The sequence below is a fragment of the Paecilomyces variotii genome (genome assembly GCF_004022145.1).
Source record: "Paecilomyces variotii strain CBS 101075 chromosome Unknown C8Q69scaffold_13, whole genome shotgun sequence".
NCBI lineage: Eukaryota > Fungi > Ascomycota > Eurotiomycetes > Eurotiales > Thermoascaceae > Paecilomyces > Paecilomyces variotii.
Window position 1 is genome coordinate 718289 of NW_021167152.1, and position 23121 is coordinate 741409.

Here is a 23121-nt window from a genome sequence, read left to right on the forward strand (position 1 = left end):
AAAAAAAGAAAAGAAAAGAAAAAAGGCCGGGATGATATCAGGCACGGCTCGATGTTATCCTCTCTGTCAAGCGGATCATCCCGAGGCTGGGATGATGGGATATACCTGGCGGCAGGAGTGACAACCCAGCATCTTGCGCTACGCTACTCGACTCTATATTACTCTAGACGCGAAGTAACAACCATCTAGTTACTGCTGCTGTACCGCGTTGCGCCTAGGACAGCGTCAGCCGGTGTACAGCAGCGGATTTATTGATCCCTCCCCTTGTCGCACGGTGAGGAAGCCTGAACAGCTTCTCTCAGTAAGTTATTGTTATCGAGTAGCCTCAAAAACAAATAAGATCATAATAATATCTGGACGGGGGAGCCTGGATCCTGACGACGCATGGAGAACCCAGCGTCACAGCGGGTTGTCCATCGGGTTGGACTTGGGATGCTACACCAAAGTAGGGAAACCGACCGCGATCCGCTAGAGTAGGATGATAGCGAACACGGACTCATCCCGCATACTGGTACGTCTGCTGGAGGATTTATTGAGGATTAGTTATTGAGTCCGCAATCCAAACGGCCTTGCGCAGCTAGAGTGCGTTCGTCCCCCCACTGATGCTTCTCGTTCAGCCACCATCGACCCGGTCTCGCACCAACAGGGTTGACCCAGGGAGCTGTGAGGTGTTCTGATACGCCCAGCCGTGGTTCCTCACTGTTCGGTGTTCATCATCTGCGGACAGGAACTGCCCCTGAGCACGGGTGGACAAGAGTTGTTATTATTATTATTCTTCCGCTTAGGCAGACCGGCTAGTCGGGTCATCCCAGAGAGAGAGTAGTGAGTCTATGATGGGGTTACTCATGAGAAGATTGAATAGAAGAAGAAGAAGATAATAACAAGACCATACCTCGTATATCTTTTGTTCTAAACACATGTCATGGACTGGATCTGACAGGCTGGCCGGCCTGAAACATACGGGGGGGAGAGGGAATAATTGCTAGTTAGCTAGACTTTGGGGCTAAACAACGCGCGTGTGGACAAACCAGCCAGAACGATCGCGGTTCTAACTTCTCGCTCTAGTTAAGCTAATTCGCTTCTGAACCTCCAGAAAAGCGAACTTGTCCCCTGGCTACGCCCCACTGACGCCGATTCTTTCTCAAAGAGAAATCCACAGCGTTGGATTCACAACTATTTGCACGTTTGACGCCGTTTTCGCTGGCGTCTGGCCCTTTCCCCGGAACCTCCTGCTGCTGGTCGAACAATCACTCGACGCGATCAGCATTCAGGCACGGCAAACTATCTGCCGCGCGCTGTCTGTGCGGTGTTTGCTATTTGGGCTGAAGGTTATGGTTTAAAAAAAAAAAAGAAATAATAAAAAAAAATTGGATATGAGAAAAAAAAAAGGCGATCACATATTATTATTATTATTATTATTATTTGACAGGTGTGCTGCCGCTTTGCAATTATTGTCATCTTCCATCTTCCGTCTTTCTTTCTTTCTTTCTTCCTTTCCATTTCCTTACTTCTTATAGGAAGAAGTGGAGGTCTGTCAATCAATCCAATTGCCCTGCGGGGTTCCTATCGTTTTATTATTATTGCTGCTTTTTTAGTACCCGGGCAAGACCTTCGTCTGATCAGTTCTGAATTGTCTCTCCTACCCACACCCTCGTCGTAGTGGGATCCGCTCCCTTTTCTCAAAATAGCTGCTTGTCAACGGTTATCCAGCCCTGTGCCCTAACAAGTAGCATCGATCATTCTCTCCTTACTTACCATTATCACTACTACTACTCAAGCCTCAGACGCAAGCGTGTTTCTCCTTTTCCTCCCTCTGTTCTGGACCTCCCAATACACTACTAGCCTGGCGTGCGGAGTAGCAATCTCCTCGTCAGCATCATTATTATTCTCTCTTTTGCCTAGCTGCTATACTACCTACTAGTCAATTCGGCGGACAAGTGTTTGGACTTAGGCCATGGTCTAAGGTCCTGGTCAGAAACCCCGGTCACTCGCATATCTACTATCCGGCAACAATATCCCCGATCCTACAAGCAGTCGGATGTCTAGTCCTTATCCTACATCGACGTCGTCGTCGTCGTCGTCGGTACCCAAGTTCACCGCTGGTGCATGGCAGGAGGATTCAGACCAGGAACAGAGACCCGCAACAATGGCTGCCAATGATGCCCTCGAGCACTCATGGCACACTCGTTCGCGATCCAGTGCGCAGTCACAGAGTCCCCGGCGACTTTCAGTCTTCAGCGGACGGTCGAGAAGCAATACGACCACGTCAACAACTACCTCTCTGATGTCCAACCGCCAGTCGCCGGCGTCGTCGATGACCTCTCTCGATGCATCGTCACTGCGTTCGCAGGAGGAGCGGTCTGGTTCTACTGCGGGACTCGAGAAGCAGGAGAGCACGTCCAAGTCGTTCTTTTCTCGGGGCAGCCGAATCATCAGACGGCAGGGAAGCAAGTTCAGCATATCGGCTACTCTCGATGAGGCGGACGAAACAGAGAAAGAAAAGGAGAAGGAGAAGGAGAAAGAGAAACAAAGAGTCAGCGAATTGTTCAGCAGGAAGTCGCGTCGAAGCGAATCTCGTGAGTATTCGGTCACCCTTCTTTTGGCGGGTGTAGGGAGATTGTTAACTCAATTGCCCAGATGAGCAAATCAAACGTATCATCTCAGACCCTTTTGACTTTCACCATCTTACCCATACCAACCCCGCTCAATTCCAAGCGATAGATAACGCCAGTAGGAATGAGTTAGTGACCGAGTTCTCTGCCATTCGTGCCTCGCAGAGGCCCGGAACCGAGCTCAAAGGTATCAGGGCGGAGGATATCCATTTCCGCAACTTTTCTGATGTCGACCTGTCCACTTATCGCCCGGAAGAGGGCGGCGAAGATTCCCAGTACGGCTCCGCTATGAGCCCTCCAGTGTCTCCTGGTACTTCACTTCCAACCAGCCCGGTGCGATCAACTCCGGAAGTATCTGCTCGCTTGGTAGATAACTTCTCTCGTCCGGTATCGAAACACCAGAAGGTCCCTTCGTACCCATCGATCGTGCCGCCACCTCGTGTCTCGTCCAGACTGGCACGTTCTCCCGACTTGACTGAAGGACCAACGCAAGCAGTTGACGGGAATACGGGGTCGGTGTCGCCGCCAGCGCGCTCCCGAATGGGAAGTCTCGATGAGATCCTCGATCCTTCTGCCCGACTTGATGGAGGCAATGCAGTCACTACACCCGACGAGTCTTTCGACCCGAACCGGAGCTCGTATTTTACGATGCAGCCTTCAGATCTGGAGGACGTACCGGAGGAGGAAGAGGCAACTTTCTGGCGCGACGGTTCGGACCATAGCTCTCGACCATCCACATCCCGATCTTTCGTCCACCAGGAGGACGAAGCATTGGCCGTAAGAGCTTCTGCTATGCCGAAATCTCGAGACGGTCTGTCAATGTATATTGAAGATGATCTGGCCGCGGATTTGTCGGCTTCCCTAGGATCACCTACACTCCCGCAGAGCCTAGGTAATCTGAAGGAGTCACCCATTCCTCAAGCAGAAGATCTCAGCAGGGGAGTCGCTAGCAGGAGGCCTACCCTCGGCGAGGCCTTCTTTGACAATTGGGACGAAGATATCGATTATTGCTATGAACATGCAGCTGAGTCTAACTGCAACTTCGACTGGCATCGCAGCTCCCTCGAGGAAGCGGACGGTCGAGATGCTGAGCTTCCACTTCAACACCCAGAGGCTACTAATAAGTCCTCAAAGAGGCAAGAAAAGGGTGCGCTAAATTCCCTTTATCTGGACCCGGCCGATCTTGCAACACCTGACCTTGAACCCGGATCTACACAGTCTCTGATGACGGCACATAGCGTGGTGACGCCCTCGACATCGGGGGATGCACTCGATTATCTCTCAGGCGGAAAGCACAACGTGCAGGGGGATTACTTTAGGGCAAGCCAGCTCTTACCGTCGCCCTTGGGAAAGGACATTTCGCAGGAAACGCTATATGAAGAGTACCTAACCGCTGATGGTGCATCGGACCGGCACTTTTCGTTCTGGTCCCAGAGGGGCTCGCAGTATTTGGAACAGCCCGTCTCTCCCCGGAGCAGCTGTTCTCCCATCAGCAAGTGCAACTCGCAGGAGAGCATGATCTTGTCTCGTGCAGCTTCAATTGTCCGCAAGCATCGTTCCTCCATCTCGACCATCAGTGTCCCTGAATTGGTGCCCAGCGCGAGCAGCAGTCGCGAGCATATGTCCCAGGACAGTTTTGGGTCCATCGAGCCTCCTAGTTATGCTGCTGGCGGCCCTGCCGCGGCACATACCCAGGGAGCCTCGTCCCCACGCCACCGTGCAACCAGAAGCTATGGCCTTGACCTTAGTGAGATGGCCCGCCAAACCTCAATGCCAGTGCAGCATAAGGGTAGATCCGTGTCGACGGTTGACGCCCACAGTGCTGCCGCCGCCGCGAGCATGATGAAGGAAGAGGGTCTACCCTTCGCGGCAAGAATGCAGTCGGCGGCTTTGAACAAGGCCATCGGCCAGAAGAAACAGAGGAGCTACTCCCTCTTTCCTACACCTGCGCCGGCATCACCGCGCTTTCGAAAGTGATCTGTTTTGCGTACGGATCACACCTGGAGTCCACCAGATCCGAATCACCTTCATTCATCATCTTTCACTCCTCATATCCATCATTCAGACACTCCCGGTATACTATATGACTTCACGAATTCCCTTTTAGCATTGCATCTGTGATTTTGCGTCATCCAACTTTTGGCGGTTGTGCACCATTTCTTTTCAGTCATCAATTGTGCTTTTCCTTCCTCTCTCTTTTCATCTCTCCTATCTTTTCTTGTCTTTAAAAGCAGAGAGTCACTCGGTTTCTTTTGTCCAGTATTTGCAAAAAGGTTGAAAAAGCGGGCTGTTGGAAACCCTCGCTTGTTTCCTTATTTCTTTATATACTTTCTGCATACATAGATTGGGGCGAATGGGCATGGAATAGGGTATTTCGCGAACTTCTCCCCGGTTGGCCGGCGGCACTTTGGAACTGTACTTGAAAGGAAGACAAAACATAAGAGTGGGAATCTGGCTGATTGGGGGAGTGTGGGTTGTTTTTTTACTTTGTGATTTAGCATTAGACTCGACCAGAGTTGGTTATAATAAGCTGTCGCGCTGTCTTTGACAAGATCTCTGTGCATTTTCTAAGCTCTGGAGATATCATTCATCCATTATCACAGATGGTCAACCTAAGAAGCTCAGAATAATCCCCGATCCACGGATTCCGCCGGGACCGGATATTCAGATGATCCGGCGGAGTCATAGGCATTGGCAGAAATAGACTTCCCCGCGGCACCATACTCTTTTTTTGGTTGCCCCTCGTTTTTGATATCTCTGTTAAGAAGTGTTAACAGGCTTGCACAATGGACGCATCCGCACAGGCAAGATTCGATCTCATACGCGAAAACCTCGCGGAGATCATCAACCCGGAGTTGGTGGAGAGCGTCCTCGCGGAGGGGCGCAATCCGCGTGTCTACTGGGGTTAGTCAATGACACACCAGCAGCCCTCATTATTCCCAGACTAACATGATGATACCTGTTGTTGATTAGGCACGGCCACGACGGGAAAACCTCATACGGGATATTTCACACCGGCACTTAAGATTGCGCAGCTATTGGCTGCGGGATGTGAGGTTGTGATTCTGCTTGCGGACGTCCATGCGTTCCTGGACTCGTTGAAGGCGCCGTTGGAGTTGGTGGAGAACCGTGTCAAGTATTATGAGAAGGTCATCAGAGCAATCCTGGAGGCAGTTGGCGTGTCGACAGAGAAGCTCGAGTTCGTGCTGGGCAGTTCATACCAGACGAGTCCTAAGTACACGATGGATTTATACCGCCTATCAGCCTTGACTTCTGAGCACGACGCTAGGAAGAGTGGCGCTGAAATTGTCAAGCAGTCCACTAATGCTCCATTGAGTGGCCTTCTCTACCCTCTCCTCCAGGTTCTCGATGAGGAGTATCTCAATGTGGATGCTGAGCTAGGAGGTGCGCTTCCGCAGAATTCCTACCTATTCTATACTTCATCTAACAATAGACAGGTGTCGACCAGAGGAAGCTTTTCGTGGCGGCGACGGAGTGGCTACCTAAGCTCGGATATCGAAAGGTAAGACCGGTCTCGATCAAGCTAGTATCTTGAACAACGAGCTAAACCAAAGGCATAGCGCGCACATCTTGTCACGCCCATGGTTGCGGGTCTTAGTGGAGGTAAAATGAGTTCCAGTGATGAAGGTAGAAGACTCTCTCTCTCTCTTTTTTCCTCTCCCCAGAACAGCCACTAAAGTCCAACAGATAGCAAGATTGATCTCCTTGACCCGCCTGAGGTTGTCGCTAAGAAGATCCGCAAATCCCAAGCGGCTCCGAAAATTGTCGAAAACAATGGCATTATTGCACTCGTCGAATTTGTCTTACTTCCTGCAGCCGCCCTTGCTGGAAAGAGAGAATTCCGTGTGGAACGCCGGGATGCCGAACCCTTGATTTACACCGATATTCAGAAGCTCAAGGATGATTATTCGAATGACATTGTAAGTCCATTTCTTGATTCTGAACTAATTCCGGTTCTCAAAACGGCATACTAACTGAGGTATTTACTAGTTAACACCACAAACCCTGAAGCCTGCTGTTGCAGATGCCCTGACCCGTCTCATGGCACCTATCCACGAAGCCTACCAAGCGTCCCCCGAGTGGCAAGAGATTACTCTCAAGGCTTACCCGCCTCCAGTGGCGCAGAAGAAGCAGAAGAAGGTCAAGGACAAGGGTTCTCGCTACCCAGGAGCTAACAAGGAACAAGAGATTCCAGAGCACCCGAAGCCTTAGGCTTACCTATGAACAGCATGCTCTATATGAGGATCGCCGATAGCTCTCCAAAGTGAAGGCGAAACTCGCCGGTCCCGTTGTCGCGTGACCTCAGAAATAGAATATCCAAAAATTCATCGCAGATACCCTGTTGGGCAATTTCCAGCGAATCGACCACTAGTTGACTGCATCCTATGGCTTATTATGGAAGGACACTGAACAGTCGCATATAGCAATAAAAAAATAACATTGATAGATTATTCAAATCATACATACCAGTAAGCAATTGACAGCTAGCTTAATGACTGTATTATTATTATATTATTCTATATTAAACAACTTTAAAGAACGGGGGTTCCTAGTACTGGCGCACCAGCCAATCAGATAACAGCAGACGCCGCCACAACTCAACTCCGTCTTTAAACTTGTCAGCCTCCATACTTACTTCATCCACTCGACCTCTCTCTATCCTATTTTTCCATGTCTATCTGACCTGTCGCTATATCTAGGGGTTCTCCTCTCTCGTCGCTTCTCGACGCTTTGCGTTCTTCCTTTTCTTTCCTTTCCTGTTCATTCCAAATTACCATGGCGTCGTCAACGCCCTCTTCCCAGCAGGTGTTAATCAAACGCCAATCCGACAATGCATTAATGCCGCCCCCTCCCCCGCCCAAACGGATCAAGAGACCAGCTACCGTCCTCGACGAAGATACCTATACCGATGCGCTCTCGCACATCATCGCTCGCGACTTCTTCCCGGGCTTACTCGAAACGCAAACGAAGCAAGAATACCTCGACGCCCTCGAGTCGAAGGATAAAGAATGGATAGCAAGCGCAGGCAAGAGACTATCTGAAGTTATGACGCCCGGTCGTAGCGCGAGGGGTCGACGCGGCGTGAGCATGACTCCGATGACTCCCGCAGGAGGAAGGCCGGGCGACACACCTGCTGGATGGGGAGGCGATACGCCCATGTCTGTTGTGTCGAGCGCATCGACTGCGCAGACGGAGGGTACGAGGAAAGACATGCCTGATGTGTCGAATATGGGACTTGGTGCCTTCCAGGCGAAATATACAAGTGAGGATAACGAGTCGTTTTACCAGTTGTTGGATAGACAGAATACGAAGCGGAGGGAGAATTACGCGTGGATGTGGAGTGGGAATAAGATTCCGACTGCGAGGCAGATTGCGCATCGGAAGCGAGAGGAGAAGAAGTTGATCGAGCAGGGGCGGAATCCGGATAATAATGATAAGCAACTGGTGGCCATCACGACGGATATGGACGCCAGGCCAGCTAAGCCTGATGCGTGGAAATCTAGCGCGGAAAACTCGCTCATGTTCACTCCCTCCGGCGTGGAGGATACGCATGAGACCGTCCAGCAGAAAGCAGAGGCTGCGTCTCGCGCGGGACCGAGACAGGTCGTATACGATAATACTCGACTCCGTCCTGAATCCAACGAGGCTGCAGCAGTGCCTCCATCTCCATCCATATCTGCCATCAAAGACGCCATCGCAGGACGACCACGTCGTACGGACTCTGAACCCGGCTTCACGGGCGGCGAAACACCCCGAGTAAACGGCTACACGTTCGTCGACGAAGACGAGCCCGAACCCGAAATCGACCAGTCTCACTACCTCAAACTCCTCACCTCAACCACCAGCAGCGACTCAACCCCCAACCCCTTCCAGATCAAAGAGAACCGCAAACGCGAAGAACTCCATCACCGCATGGTCGAGAGCGCCGCACGCACCAAACGCGCCGAGAAAACAGCTCGCGAAATCAAGACCCCTGTCCCTAGATTCCCGAGTAGTCCGATGTTCACCTCTGGACGAACGCCTAGCGGGGGAAGTACGCCGGGAAAGACATTGACGCCTGCAGCGCAGAAATTGTTACAGAGAGTAGGTAGCACGCCTAGAGGGTCTTCTTTTACGTCGTCGTCCGGGTTGAGGAATATGTGGACCCCGACTCCGAAGAGGAAGTGAAGTGGATTTCACTTTGTAAAAATGTTTTCTGGTGTTCAGTTAGGATTGATTGGTTGGGGAGTATAATGGTTTGCTTTTCAGAATATTCTATTTTTATGATTTGCTGGTTGGTTGATTGGATGGTTGGATGGATGGGATACGAATTATGATACCCCCTTTTTCTTTTCCTTTTATTTGTTTCTTCTTGTATCGTTTATTATTAAAGAAGAAGGATAGATATCTCCTGAGATATTACAGATTAAGACTCGTTGTGGAATAGGAAAATCTGAAACTTTACATTCACAACCTCAACATGAAATATATTCAGGTACAAGCACCGAGGTTTACACTCTCACTTTATATAATATAGTTCGTTCTATTTCATTTTCACATATGCACGATGATATCTATCGTCCTAGACAAGGGGAAAGCACACGTAACAGTAGGTATTTATTCAATGTCAGAAGGGACAAGAAGGAACAAAAAAAGAACATGACATGGTATGATATCCGCTAGATAGCTAAAAGAGAAAAAAAAGGGGGGGCGCAATGATAATAATAACTAATTTACTCATGAACCGTCTCTTTCCCCATTCCCCAACTCAAGGAAAAGAAAAAATACAGAAAAAAAAAATAAATTCTTCACACAAACGCCCAAATGACAGTCCAGAAAATAGCCACAGTATAATAAAGAGAAACCAAGGCCTGAGAGCGGAAACTCCAAGAGTTATTGAGATAGTACGCTGCGCCGAGATAGCTGCATGTGATATCTCCGTTCGGGTCGCGGTAGCCGTAGGAGGCATTCAGGGCTCGGCCTACTGGACAAGAGAATTGCAGGTTGGAGGGACAGGACCGGACGAGGTCCCAGCAGAGGTCCTGGCAGGGTAGGACCTCTTTGTAGGGACCTGGTCGGATTTGGCTGTCGATTAAAGGATTGCGGGATCGACTCTCCACTGGCGATTGCACGAGAGGGCTGTCGCTGGGGATTTGGGTGCCGTTGAGGAAGGGCTGGGCTGCGTTTCGGACGCGTAGGAAACTTGCGTCGTTTGAGAAATCGGCACATCGGGGGATGGTGACTGAGCAGAGCCATTGTTTGTAGGCTGCAGCGCAGTCGTCGCAGCCGACGGCGAGTGAGTATGCTGAGTCGGCAGAGGCGTTGCACTGGATCTGCTGTAGAGAATAGGAGAAGTTCTTGTACAGGGAGGCAGCGTAGCTGTCGTAGATGTCGGTGAGTTCAGCGACATTGAGTGATGGGTTGGAGGGGACGGCATAGGCGACCTCTGAGCAGAATGAGAGGTTGAACAAAACAGCGCAGTTGTCATCTATCAGACGGTCAGTGAGGTTCGACAATATAGACGCATGATCGAGGAGTACATGCCTGCTTTGGTGGAGAAGTTCATTGGCCGCCAGACCTTTCCTCCTCCGCCGATGATCCCGTTTCCTGAACTGGTCGAATTGCCATCCATAGCAAGGATACCATAGTATGTCGAACTGCGATTCAGACCGGTGATGTAGAACTGCTCTTTCGGCTTATTTCCCAAGCCTCTGTTCGTCATTCCCACCTCGACGTTGTTGCTGCTCTTCCTGATCTGCGCAAATTGATCCAGCGCACAGTACGACTTTTGCATACCAATTATAGACGTGTCGTTGGTGTTGCTCGCAAAGACTGTATACGGCGGAGTGATGTTCATCCATTGCTTGTAATTCTCAGAATCCGACGCTGACTCGGTAACGTTATTCGTCACAAGAAGGGCGGCACTGATATCGCCATCGACGAAGTAAAGAAAGGGATCATCCTCCACGACACTGTGGAAATAGGCATCGATGGACGCAGCGATTTCGTACGTATATATTCCAGAATACCCCGTCGCATTGGGTGCCGACACAGAGAGGTAAACGTCCCCGTCAGCCTGCATAGCGACTCCCATGTATCCACCGTCCGCATCGTATTGAACCTGGCTCGAATTATCGACTGAAGGCCCCGGTTTCTGCAGCGATTCGGATCGGGAGATGTAAACCTGGAGCTGGGGCGGCGTGTATCCGCTGTCAGGATCGCTCTTGTTACCACTGGGTTGTGAGCAGGTGGTCATCGAGATATACACCGTCGTTGACCGTTTGTCAAGTTCGTCATCGCGCCGTTTCAATTCACGGAGGTCGACCTGGTCACTATCATCGTTTGGAGCCGGTTCGAATGGGGGAAGCCCTTTCGGCTTTGGAGACTTTGGGCCAGCCACAGCCTCCTTTGGAAAGACGAAGTATTGTGTTTCTCCTTGGTTGATATTGTTTTGTTTGAACTGATTGTTCCCCAGAGCAGTGACTCCCTGAGGGGCCCTCCGAACTATGGCCAGCTGCGGTGCTTCATCTTCCTCCAAGACGTCGTCGAAGTCGTCCAGCTCAAGCCATATCCTTTCCTCCCCAATCCCATCGGACAACGAGCCTATCGAGATCGGATAGTTGTGGTCTGTCTCTGCGATAGAAGAGGAGATGTCGGCGGCATATGCGAAGCGGGGACTGGAGAAGATTAGATAGAGGAGGACGAGGAAGAGAGTGGCGGTAAAGGTCGCAGCAAACCGAGACTGCAGCGGGGTGAGCCTGGGGAATTGCATCCCCATCGAGGATGTAGGGCGTCAGTATCAACCGGGGCGAGGCTGAAGATCAACGTCGTGGACAACCTGGTGCTCGGAATCCGGGGTGAAGCGTTGGCACGTGGAAGGGGAGCTGTCCCCAGACGCAGATGAGTGATTGCAGTGTTGCTCAATTTGAGATCCAACTGCTTATTTTCACTTTTGCAGCAGGGACTGCAGAGGAGGCCAACAGAGAGATAAAGAGCGCCAGGGCCATTTGCAGTCTGAGGCGCTTCACATACGTTGGAAGTCTAGAAAACGATCGCCTCCCATCTCCGACCTCCGTCTCATCAGAACTGCGCCACAGCCAATGGTGCTTGAACAACGATGAAAGGGGTCCACTTTCTTAAGATTCAAATTACTCTAGAAACGATATTCATGCGAAAGGGACATCTCCAATTCCAATGGTGTTCTTACTTGACGCGCAAAGTTGTCTGAATTTGCTGTTGTACAGAAGTAGATTCGACGCGACGTCTGTCAGCACCTCACGCGGTGAATCCACGAGTTGATTCCAGCATGGGAAAGTTCCTTGTAAAACTACTGGAAATGCTAATAATTACACCCTGCATTCAAACCAATCTTGAACTGCATTGATTTTGCCTGGTATGTCTGACCGAGTCGACTATGCATTGGCAATGTATATATATGGAGAGTATGTATTGACACAGAACAGTACAGTACAGTAATCAGACGCCTAAACATCATGCAAGGGTGAGAGAAGTTGAACTTCCCGACGGACAAAAGAAAGAATCCAATTGATATATAAGAGCAGACATCCAAACAGAGCGGAAGAAGCAGCAAATACTTGTAATCGCGTTGCTGAGTGCTGCCATGTAGTCACATCAGCTTGAGCCATCGAGCAGCAATGGTGCTGACGACGACAATGAGTCCAAGGATGCCAACAATACCAAAGAACCAGCCAAGATTCTCGCTGTCTCTGCCGGGGACAGGAACGTTCATGCCCCACAGACCACAGATGAGATTCATCGGGACAAGCATGGTAGCAATCAGCGTGACTTTGCTCAGCACCTTGTTGACATGGTTTCCCAGGACAAGATTGGTGACGTTCAGCTGCGCGAGGTAGTTGGCGTGTGAACGGCTGAGCATCTTCTCGAAGTGACCCAGGTTGGACATCATGGTCACGACGTGATCCTGAATATCGCCCAGATACAGACCGATATCACCACGGGGAGTGACCGAGTACTGCTCATTGCAGCGCTTAGAGAAACCCCTGATGACATCGGCTTTGCCGCCAAGGAGACGCATCAGGCTCATCACCTTCTTTCGCAGTTCGCCGATGCGGGGCAGGAATGATTCGAAATCATCGACACGGGCGACAAAGACGTGGTCTTCAATGGCTTCCGATTCGATTTCCACTTCCCGGATGACAGGGCCGAAGCTGTCAACAATGTCATCACTGGATATGGTTAGTATACTATTCAGCAACCATAGGTCTGATTTGCACAACTTGCACACTTACATCATGGCATAACAGATCCAGTCACTACTGAGAGACACATAGTCGCGCAGCTTTCCAATTCGCTTTCGGACGTTGGCGGCGTGAGGATTTTCCGTGAAGGAGAACGTGATCACTCCATCGCGAAAGACCACCATGTAAAGGTTGACTGGCTCCAGGTAATCCTCACTGGTCTTGTCCACCTGGTAGAAGGTACGGAAACAGACGAAATAGTACTGTTTGAATAGCTCGACCTTCTCACGGGCTTCCTGGGTCACGATATCTTCCGCCGTCAAAGGATGGATGGAAAAGGCGCGAGAGAGGGCACCAACTTCGGCCTCGGTGGGATTAAGAACATCTAGCCACCAGACACCTCCCTCCGGGCCCAACTGGAAGAGGTCCCGGAAGGTGTCTCCTGGCAGGACCAGGTCACCCAGTTCCGAGGCGTGCACTGTGCTCTGAGACTCGGACGAGAAGAAGCTGAAGCGGTTTGGTCCGTTTTCATTCTGCAGTTTCTCAAGCAGGTCCTTGTCATCCATACCCTTGCTGGGTATGTCCTCAAGCTTCTCGTCGAGAGGCCCAATGGCCTCTGAAGATGACCGCTCCGGACCCCAGGACTGTGTCACTATCTTCGGAAGATCGGGCTTGAAAGTATTGGGCCTGAGATCGTGGAAGACCCGATAGGTCCTGCTCTGGGAACTCAGACTGTGTTTTCGACTGCTCGTGATCGGTTTCGCCTTCTTGTTGAGAGCGACGAACTCCTCCAGCTCCTCGTAATCAATGACCGGAATTCTGCCAGGCTGCTCGTACGGAGTGACGCAGGCATTCTCCGGTATTTCCAGCCTGACATCCCCCTGTTCCGGTCTGATCACGCTTGCATTGCTGAAGGTCGGACGGCGACCATGGCTGCCTCCAGACACGGTCCGCTGCAGGATAGCTTCCACGTCGACAGTGGCATGGCTCTCCAGAGTGTTGGCGCGCTCGCGGCGACGCGGATCGGCGAAGGCGTCGACGGAATTGGGTGGTGAGGACGATCTGCTCGAAGGCGACGATTCTCGGGACCGCGTCGGAGGTTCCTGCTGATTCCGACTCCATCTACGAGCTGCCAGAAGAGGCGACGCACGGTCGATCGAGATGCGCCCATCGACGTCCCGGCACGACTTGTCATCGTCCACAACCGCATGCTCAAAATCGCGAGAGATGGAGCCCGCCGTTCGAATAGCTTCATTGACGTTTAGCAGATCGGGACGCTCTGGCGCGTCCGTTGCACATGCCGGCTGCGTGGTATTCTGTGGGGTCTCCGCACCGACGTCTGCTGCGGTTGAAGGATCGAGTTGAAAACGGTGGTCATCCAACTCGGGCACCGGAGTGCTGAACCGAGTCAGGCACTTGGACGATCTCGGTGATTCCGACATGGTGATAAGGACGCAGCACACAAATGCAACCCAAAATTAACCGACCAGGGAGAACTGGCGGCTTCGCTGCCGCAGTTAGATGCACGCCAGCGTTGACAGATTATTTCCAGCACAATATAAGGTTATCCACAGTGTATGTAGGGGGGCCCCCGGGACGTTTAAACCGTGAGCTTCTTCAGCCAGACCCCAGGGGAGGGCCTGGTGATTGCGCGACACGTCCGGGTGCCAGAATATTCTTGTTGCTAAACCGTAGTTATGGAGGCCTGGTGTCGCCCCCGAAGAAGACCCGGAATTTTGGGCCCAGCAGAGGGTGGAGGAAGGAAGCCTGGGTAAAGCGAATGCCCGCCAACTTGGCTGTGTGTGATCGAGGGGAGCGTTCACGCTCCAGGGTCGCAGGGATGTAGTGGTTGTTGGTTTTGACGAAGGGAGTCCCGGGTTTGAGACTCCAGCAATAAGGCCGTCACGATATTGCCCGCGATAAACGTGGAATATCAATTGGCAACTAACAACGCGTGTTTCGGTGGTGGTGAGGGACTTTTCCACAGATTTCCCTGACCGCTCCTCGTCCGAAACGTCGATCGAGATCAGTCAAGATCTGAAGAAAACCGGGAACTCAACGGGCGCGAGTCCTGATCGAAACGACAGAATTTGAATTGTTGAAGACGGGGGAGAAAAAAGAGAGAAGAAGAGGAAGATGCGACAGGGTGATAATCACCTTGACGGCGTGTTGGATGGGGAAGAAGAGAAAAGCAGGGAAAAGGAAAAGAACTAATATTATAACAGCGCACGGCAGCGCAAGCGAGGGGCCACAAGTTTGGAGGCCAAAGTCACATCGGGCGCCCAAGCTGGCTTAGTGGGCGGATGGGCCCTTTAATAATATTAATATAGCGAGTTCTTTTTTTTTTTTTAAGGTCCAGATTTAGACTGAAAGGAAAGAGGGGGACAAGAAATAGAATAACCATTATTAGAAGCGAAATTTCCACGACTTTCCTCAGCCACGGCTCATCTAGACTCTGCTGGATTCCCGCGGTATAATTAATTGTCTGTTCGCCTGAGACATCCGGGTTCCTGCGCAGAGGAATGTATCATTATTGTTGGTGGTGCATATAGTCCTTTATCGACGGGGGAGATCCTCGTGGACGCAAGATGTGATGCATGCGCAGAATCAATCGACTCCATCTGGCTTGAACTACTGTTTGCAGGTCATCGAGAACCATATTGTCGTCGCGTAATAATTCTTATTAGCCTGACTTCAACTCCACCGCCAGATCCACCCGATTTGGTTTTGGAGCGCCAAGAGCACACTTTGGAGTCATACTGGTAGCAAAAGGACCGACCTTTGTCTCTCTATCCCAAGACATTGAGAGATCAGGTCCGGGGAAAGCCCATCAGCAATAGAGAGAGAGAGAGCGAGGAAGCACAGAAATCGGCTGGACGTCCTGATCGCCTTTTTCTTTCAGCCCCTCCTTTGACGTCCCCCGCCGCAATCGCAGAAAATCAACGCCCGAACTTCTAGATCCGGGACGGTCATCAAGCCAGAATGAGTCGCTCCTCCTTCACACTGCGGACGCCATGCTCGTCCGCCAATATCGGACCTGGCTTCGATGTCATCGGTCTGGCCCTGTCGCTGTATATGGAACTCCATGTGACCGTGGACTCCTCGAAGAAGACGTCGTCGCAACCGCTCAACTGCGTGATCACATATGAGGACCAGAGTGGGAGCACGGAGCAGATCAGCTTGGACCCGGAGGTCAACCTGATCACGCGCGTAGCCCTCTATGTTCTGCGATGTCATGAGCAGCGAGCGTTTCCCGTGGAAACCCACGTTCACATTGTAAATCCCATTCCGCTGAGTCGAGGGCTGGGTTCGTCAGGCACTGCGGTCGTAGCAGGGGTCATGCTGGGCAATGAAGTCGGTCGACTAGGACTGAGTAAAGAGCGGTTACTGGATTACTGTTTGATGATCGGTACGTCGATGGCTTGGATCTGCCCATCTTCAACTTTTTCGAAGGACAATGACTAACCCATGGCTTTCCACGCTGTGTAGAGCGACACCCCGATAATGTGGCTGCAACCTTGTTCGGAGGATTTGTTGGAACATACTTGAATGAGCTCAAGCCTGAAGACGTCGCCCGCAAGGAGATCCCACTGAGTGAAGTTCTGCCTGCGCCTGCTGGTGGTGTCGATACAGGCAAGAGGCCTCCAGAGCCGCCGCTGGGCATTGGTCACTACAGGAAGTTTGGCTGGGCAAAGGAAATCAAGGCGATCGCCATCATTCCTGATTTCGTCGTACCGACCGCCAAAGCCCGTGATGTGTTGCCCAAGTCATATTCTAGAGCGGATGTCGTAAGTTCTAGCGGTTGAGATCCTCTTGAGTCGTCCCAAGACTGACCATATCGTGTAGATCTTTAACCTGCAGCGTGCCGCTCTCCTGCCCGCAGCTCTGGGTACTTCACCCCCAGATCCCGACACGATCTATTTGGCTATGCAGGATAAGGTCCACCAGCCGTATCGACAGGGCCTCATCCCGGGGTTGACGGAGATTCTGCAGTCCATGAACCCGAGCACGCAGCCAGGGTTGCTTGGTATCTGTCTTTCCGGAGCTGGTCCCACCATTCTGGCGCTGGCGACCGGAAACTTCGAAGAGATTGCTGACCGTATCATTGCAAAGTTCTCCTCGCAGAATATCTCCTGCAAGTGGAAGCTGCTGGAACCGGCCCACGAAGGCACAACGGTGGAGTGGAAGTAATTCTTTCTCCGATTGACCATCAAGTCTTCTTCCCCATACTCTCGCTTCTGTGAAGTACCGCGGACACGGAGCAGAATTTCCTGCGTTCTCTCACGTAAGGATGCAAGAAAAGGTGTCTGATGAAGTGGATATCGTGCTGCAGGGAAAAGGCAGCAATCAAAGGCGCGTGAGATCCGAGTCACGGTTTATGTCTACCGGCAGCGGACTCGCACCCTATGCGCATCAATAGTGCTAGGTTAATCCCCCAAAAAAGCCACATGGGAGAAGAAACATTCTCCCTCGACTTGACTGAAATGTGTGTAAAAAGTGATGATATAACGAGGTGTAAAACGAAAACAGATAGAATAGAAAACGGCAACCAGGGAGTATAGAGGTCTAGCCGATACCTAAACCAGGCCTGTCGGCGCAAAGACACCAGAACCTAGACCTGCTCAGCTCGCTCTAATCTACAAAAAAACAAAAAGCTTAATCTCCTGTAATTTTATTCCAGACTCTAGCCTGCCTGGGTGGTGGCTTTTTACTATGAAACAGGAGTTCTTAGCATTTCTAAACTCACCATCAAGGCTCTTTCAGCGGCTCGAACAGGATACCAGGAAAGGTCATATTGATCATGCGACCCTGTGTCCTATCACAACAGTAGAAGAGTATAAATAGGACCTAGCGTATTTCGTGCTCGTAGAACGTCAACCTTCCAAGCCTCACTCCCTGTAACATGCTCTAGTCCGCGCGCGGAGGATCTGCGCACGATGTAGTTAGTTAGGTACCTTAGTTACTAGAGTCTTAGAGTAACTAGGTCTGAGGTTTGAGCCTCGATGATCTAATTGATAATTTGATAGGATTTCCAAGGACCAACAAGGGGCTCTAGAGTCTGGCCACCAAACTAGGCTACTGCCACAGCGAGGTCTTTCCCCCATAAAGCTTGTTGCTGTTCTGGTGTTTCATCTTTTTTTCCACGATGGCTTTATTCGCGAAGAAAAAAAAGCCCTGATAGTCTTAGCTTTTTCATATCTCGATCTGCCGTGGAGAAAGGCGTCGTCAGCTGTTATTTGACCCCCGGGGCGAAGACCTCTTAGCCTGTAACAGGTGAATGTGTATGGAGGGAGTAATAAGTAACAGCTGGCACTGTTACATGGGGATTGGGGGCCAGGTAAGAGTTGTAAGAATATAATAATAGTTAGCATGGCAGTTGGTGACTGGCTATGCAAAGTAATACAGAGCACAGAGTTGGTATATATAATAATGTTCTGGAAGGTTATCTGATGTGATTCTATTTGGAACTAACTACTTAATTAGTAGTACTAAGTTATCGCCACTGGGAAACTAGTGAGATGAGCAAGACCCAGCGGACACTCCCGTTACCGTTATATTACCCTCCTTTTGCTGCCAGACTACCATTTTCCAGTGCATAAACCAGCACGCCATGCCGTCCAGGGCGGTATTACAGATACATCGCCGCAGAGTGGAGGGTCGAGACAGCTGACGCTACAGCCTCCGAAGGGCCATGTATCTTTTTGGGGGCATAACTATCATTGTCACTCCCTCACTCCCTCTTCCACTCCACCGCTAATAATACTCTAATCATTCTCTTCGTGGAACAGAGATCTGTCTCCCCTCTTTCTGGTCTCTTTCTTTCTTTCTTTCTCACCGCCTCCTTGGCTCTTGTCGACTTCCGTAACGCCAACGCCCCCTTGCGGAGGTACACGACATCTCCCCGTCTGGCCTGGTTCCCTGGTACGGCGAATCCCCCGGTTCATCGCGGATATCCATGATACTTTGAGCGCACAAACGGGCGTCCCTCGAAGGACGCATTCCCGCTATTCGTGGTCCCTTCGTTTCCCTCCAATAATTAATTATATCGTGTCCTCTGTTGCCGGGATGTTCTCGACTTCTCCATGGAGAGGCCGAAAGGGCACTGTGGCTGCTCTGTCATCATGGCTATCGCTACTGTTCCTCAGCTGTCCTCTGACGGTTACGGCGAAGTCAGCTTCAGATTATTATGTCCCCTCGCTTCCAGGAGCACCGGATGGGCCGCTCCTGAAAATGCATGCTGGGTAAGTCAATCACTACGGAGGAGACTTCTTGTCTCCGGGAGGATCTTGTTGCCGGATAGCGCTGACATCTTGTGTGTTAAGACATATCGAGGTTGATCAGGAACATAACGGACACCTATTCTTCTGGCATTTCCAGAACCGACATATCGCCAACAGACAACGGACGGTGATCTGGCTCAATGGCGGTCCGGGATGCAGCTCTCTAGATGGAGCTTTGATGGAAGTTGGACCCTATAGATTGAAGGATGACCATACATTGGAGTATAATAATGGATCGTGGGATGAATTCGCGAATCTCCTCTTCGTCGATCAGCCGGTCGGAACTGGCTTCAGTTATGTCAATACGAACAGTTTCCTGCACGAGTTGGATGAAATGGGTGCTCAGTTCATCACCTTCCTGACCAACTGGTTTCAATTGTTTCCGGAATATGAGAACGATGATGTATGTGAATATTTTTGTCGGAGGTCATGACGTGCTGGCTAACTGAACTGATTCTGCAGATTTACATTGCAGGAGAGTCATACGCCGGTCAGCATATCCCGTATATTACCAAGCATATACTTGAACGGAACAAGGACGCAGCTGCGAGTGGCAAGGCGAAGTGGAATGTCCGTGGTCTACTCATCGGAAACGGCTGGGTATCTCCAGCGGACCAATACCCGTCCTACCTCGAGTTCGCATACAAGGAGGGCATTGTTCAGACCGGCAGCCAGAAGGCGAATAATCTAGAGGCGTTGCAATCTGCATGCATATCTACTCTGACCGCTCCAGGCGGAACCGAGCATGTCGATAACGGTAAATGCGAGGAGGTTCTGCAGGAACTCTTGAGATTGACGGCGGATAATGGTGGGCAGTGCTATAATATGTACGATGTCCGTCTGCGTGACGAGTACCCGTCATGTGGAATGAATTGGCCTCCAGATCTGGTAAATGTCAAGCCGTATCTGCGCCAGCCAGAAGTTGTCAAAGCGTTGAACATCAACCCGGACAAGAAGACTGGCTGGGAAGAATGCTCGGGCGCGGTCAGCAGTTCATTCCGTGCGAAGCATTCGCTACCAGCCATTGACCTCCTTCCGGATATTCTTGAATCGGGCGTCCCCATCCTTCTCTTTAGTGGAGACAAAGACCTGATCTGCAATCACCTGGGCACCGAACAGTTGATTCATAACATGAAGTGGGGTGGCGGCTCTGGATTTGAGCTGTCCCCCGGGATTTGGGCACCGAGACGTGACTGGACATTTGAGGGAGAACCGGCCGGTCTATATCAGCAGGCAAGGAATCTGACATATGTGCTCTTCTACAACGCAAGCCACATGGTGCCGTTCGATTTTCCTCGCCGGACCCGTGACATGCTTGATCGATTTATGAAGGTCGACATCGCCAGCATTGGTGGTACTCCTGCTGATTCTCGCATCGACGGCGAGAAATTGCCTCAAACCTCCGTCGGAGGCCAACCGAACAGTACGACGGCGGAAGAAAAGGAGAAGGAGAGGCTAAAGGAAGCGACGTGGAAAGCGTATGCTAAATCAGGCGAGACAGCCCTCGTCATTGTCATTATCGGTGTTTCTGTCTGGGGTTATTTCATCTGGCGCAGTCGCCGCAACCGCCGGGGCTACCGCGAGGTCCGACAGAGGGGCCGCAGGAGTACGGCCTCGGCATTGGAACGCTTCCGTAGCAGAAGCAATGGTACAGACATCGAAGCGGGCGATTTTGACGAGACCACGCTCGACCAGTTGTCTACTCCGAGGACAGACCAGGATCGTTTCTCCGTAGGAGCTGAAGACAGCGAGGACGAAGCCGCTGCGCGCCGTAATGGTGCCACAGGCACTTCAGCACCGCACAAGGCATCTTAGAAGGAGAATCGAGAGGTAGTCGTTTTAATACAACGCTACCCTTGATCTTATAAGCATTCGGTTTTTTGGTGTCGATCTGTTCTATTTTTGTATATATGTCGACTTTTCATCGGGAGCATTTACTACTATCACGGCGCGGTACTCTGAGACATGAAATATAGACTACTTATTCTCTTACTTGATACCAGTCACTGGTAGGACACGGCGGTTAGCAATAGATTAAATTTCCAATTTGCAGAATTCAATCAGAGTTTGCGATCATAATCCCGTCACTGAGTCAATCAATATCTAAATCAAAATATGATATATATTTCCCCCTCCCTCAATTCCTCTCCTTTCCCTCTATATGCAATATATGTAGATAACATGACGATACCAGAAGAGCCATCCACATGACGTAAAAGAGAAAAGACGGAAGATATATAATATAAAATGCATGCACTTTTTTCTTGTTCCAAATTAATGATACATGATATAGAGCTCTACCTCTGAACAACCCACACTTTGACACTTCCATCATCTGCCGTTGTGATCAGAATCTCCTCTTCCGCAGCAGCAGAGGAAGAAGAAGTATTGAGCACCTCCTCGCCCTGTTGACGGCGCGGACGCTTTGCCCAGCAGATATGGTTGACTTCGTAGATACCATGTGCGGCCTCGATCGTGGCGAGGACGGTCCACTCTGTTCGGAGAGTGGGGTCGATAGAAGATGTATTCTGGGGGGTTTCACTTTCGATTTCCATTGGTTGTGTGTCTTCAGAGGAAGCAGTAGTAGTAGGAACAGTGGTTGTGCTGTCCGCAGGAACGAATCGTTCCTCGTATACAACAATCCTACCGTCCGCGCCGGTGGATGCGACGAGACCACTCCGCTTGCTCCATGCGACGGTGTAGATCGATAGCTCGTGCGCTTTCGGGAGTACGCTCTCTTCATACCATGTCTCGTCGAGGCCAGTTGGGCGAATGATGCTAGGGATTTCGGAGCCGGCTGAACGCTGCTCTTTCGGCTGTCTGCGCCAGATACGGACTGTGCGATCATCAGAGCAGGAGACGAGCCGTGGTCCAGATAGTGCATGGTGTTCTTTCCATCTGCGGAGTTTCGATTCATATTCTCCTTCTTCTTCTCCTGATGTGTTCGTTGCAGATGGTCCATTCTCAACTCCTTCCCAATCAATATACCAAACCGTACCACCATGACCTCTCAAACACGCCACCTGGCCCCAATCATCAATATCCTCCCTCCACAATCTGATCGTATCATCATAACTCGCACTAGCAAGACATTCCTCGACCGGATGCCACGAAACGCACTTCACATCCCCCGAATGCTCCTGCATGACCGCCACTGTCTCGAAGTTATTATCCCCATCGTCCAGATCCTCCCAGATCCATATCGATTTATCCCGCGAGCATGTAGCCAGGAGCGTCCCCGAAGGCGACCACGATACGGACTTGACTTCGCTATCATGTCCATCTAACAGGACCGCAAAGCGCCACTCTTCATCTTCGTCTTCGTTATCGCTTCCCGATCCATTTGCCCCAGGGGCGCTGAACCTCCAACCCTCCTCTTCCTGCTCTTCCTCCACCCCATCCGCATTCCGACCATAATTATCCCACCGTCTCCAAATCCCCACTGTTGCGTCAAAGCTACCTGTCGCGAGAACACTCTCGCCCTTCACGAGCGGTTTCCACGCACAGCTGCGGACGCTGCGCTTATGGCCGCCTGATATCGTAGAGAGGAGATGGAAATTTGTTAGCGAGTATACTCGCACCGTCTTGTCGGAGCTGCATGTCGCGACGATGGGTTGCGTGGGGTGAGGTGAGGTTAACCAGCATCGTTCCGTCGATGGAGGGGTGAGATCGGCGAGATGCGATATCGAGGCGGGTTTGCGCCCGGCCATGATAAGAATTGTAATTGAATTGAATTATGTCTGGAGAGAGGGAGAGGGGGGTTTTGAACACCCTATGTATGTGTGAGTGTGTGTGGTTTTGGTTCTTGCGTGACCTTGTGCAGGTCGGGTGGAAAGTTTGGTGGTTGTTGCGGGGTTAGTAATTGATCGATGATTGATAAGGAGGCGCTAACTTATCGATTTATAGCACATACTACATACAAACCCAGAGTTAACGTTCACATAACATACGTGGTTGGAACTACTGATCAAGACCGTGGCTTTCAAAAGGGACCGGGAACTTAGAAGC

At 51.0% G+C, this 23121-nt stretch overlaps 7 protein-coding genes across 7 annotated transcripts; 5 read left to right on the forward strand and 2 right to left on the reverse strand.

Annotated features, from left to right (window-relative positions):
• Positions 1-1689: 1689 nt before the first annotated feature.
• On the forward strand, positions 1690-4757 carry C8Q69DRAFT_100405 (hypothetical protein). The gene is made up of 2 exons (XM_028625001.1): positions 1690-2576; positions 2638-4757. The coding sequence occupies exons 1-2, from the start codon at positions 2039-2041 to the stop codon at positions 4587-4589; spliced, it is 2490 nt and encodes an 829-aa protein (XP_028482146.1). The 5' UTR covers positions 1690-2038; the 3' UTR covers positions 4590-4757.
• Positions 4758-5336: 579 nt separating this feature from the next.
• Positions 5337-7128, forward strand: C8Q69DRAFT_479466 (putative tyrosyl-tRNA synthetase). Its single transcript, XM_028631445.1, has 6 exons — positions 5337-5516; positions 5586-6017; positions 6071-6135; positions 6194-6260; positions 6321-6553; positions 6624-7128. Exons 1-6 carry the CDS (start codon positions 5399-5401, stop codon positions 6843-6845), a joined length of 1137 nt encoding a protein of 378 aa, XP_028482147.1. The 5' UTR covers positions 5337-5398; the 3' UTR covers positions 6846-7128.
• A 26-nt stretch (positions 7129-7154) lies between these two features.
• Positions 7155-9123, forward strand: C8Q69DRAFT_479468 (nuclear protein DGCR14). Its single transcript, XM_028631446.1, has one exon. It carries the CDS (start codon positions 7410-7412, stop codon positions 8799-8801), a length of 1392 nt encoding a protein of 463 aa, XP_028482148.1. The 5' UTR covers positions 7155-7409; the 3' UTR covers positions 8802-9123.
• Positions 9124-9421: 298 nt separating this feature from the next.
• Positions 9422-14274, reverse strand: C8Q69DRAFT_488543 (putative cora family metal ion transporter; the record flags this gene model as incomplete). Its single annotated transcript, XM_028632055.1, has 4 exons — positions 9422-10101; positions 10158-11355; positions 12280-12802; positions 12884-14274. 4 exons carry the CDS (start codon positions 14272-14274, stop codon positions 9422-9424), a joined length of 3792 nt encoding a protein of 1263 aa, XP_028482149.1.
• A 1540-nt stretch (positions 14275-15814) lies between these two features.
• Positions 15815-17023, forward strand: C8Q69DRAFT_447695 (homoserine kinase; the record flags this gene model as incomplete). The annotated part of the gene is made up of 3 exons (XM_028629226.1): positions 15815-16241; positions 16322-16620; positions 16679-17023. The coding sequence occupies 3 exons, from the start codon at positions 15815-15817 to the stop codon at positions 17021-17023; spliced, it is 1071 nt and encodes a 356-aa protein (XP_028482150.1).
• A 1642-nt stretch (positions 17024-18665) lies between these two features.
• C8Q69DRAFT_100493 (pheromone processing carboxypeptidase Kex1) lies at positions 18666-21169 on the forward strand. Its single transcript, XM_028625002.1, has 3 exons — positions 18666-19074; positions 19156-19516; positions 19576-21169. The coding sequence occupies exons 1-3, from the start codon at positions 18899-18901 to the stop codon at positions 20926-20928; spliced, it is 1890 nt and encodes a 629-aa protein (XP_028482151.1). The 5' UTR covers positions 18666-18898; the 3' UTR covers positions 20929-21169.
• A 10-nt stretch (positions 21170-21179) lies between these two features.
• On the reverse strand, positions 21180-22992 carry C8Q69DRAFT_479475 (putative cytosolic iron-sulfur protein assembly protein 1). The gene has a single exon (XM_028631447.1). The coding sequence runs from the start codon at positions 22821-22823 to the stop codon at positions 21411-21413; it is 1413 nt and encodes a 470-aa protein (XP_028482152.1). The 5' UTR covers positions 22824-22992; the 3' UTR covers positions 21180-21410.
• Between the last annotated feature and the right edge of the window lie 129 nt (positions 22993-23121).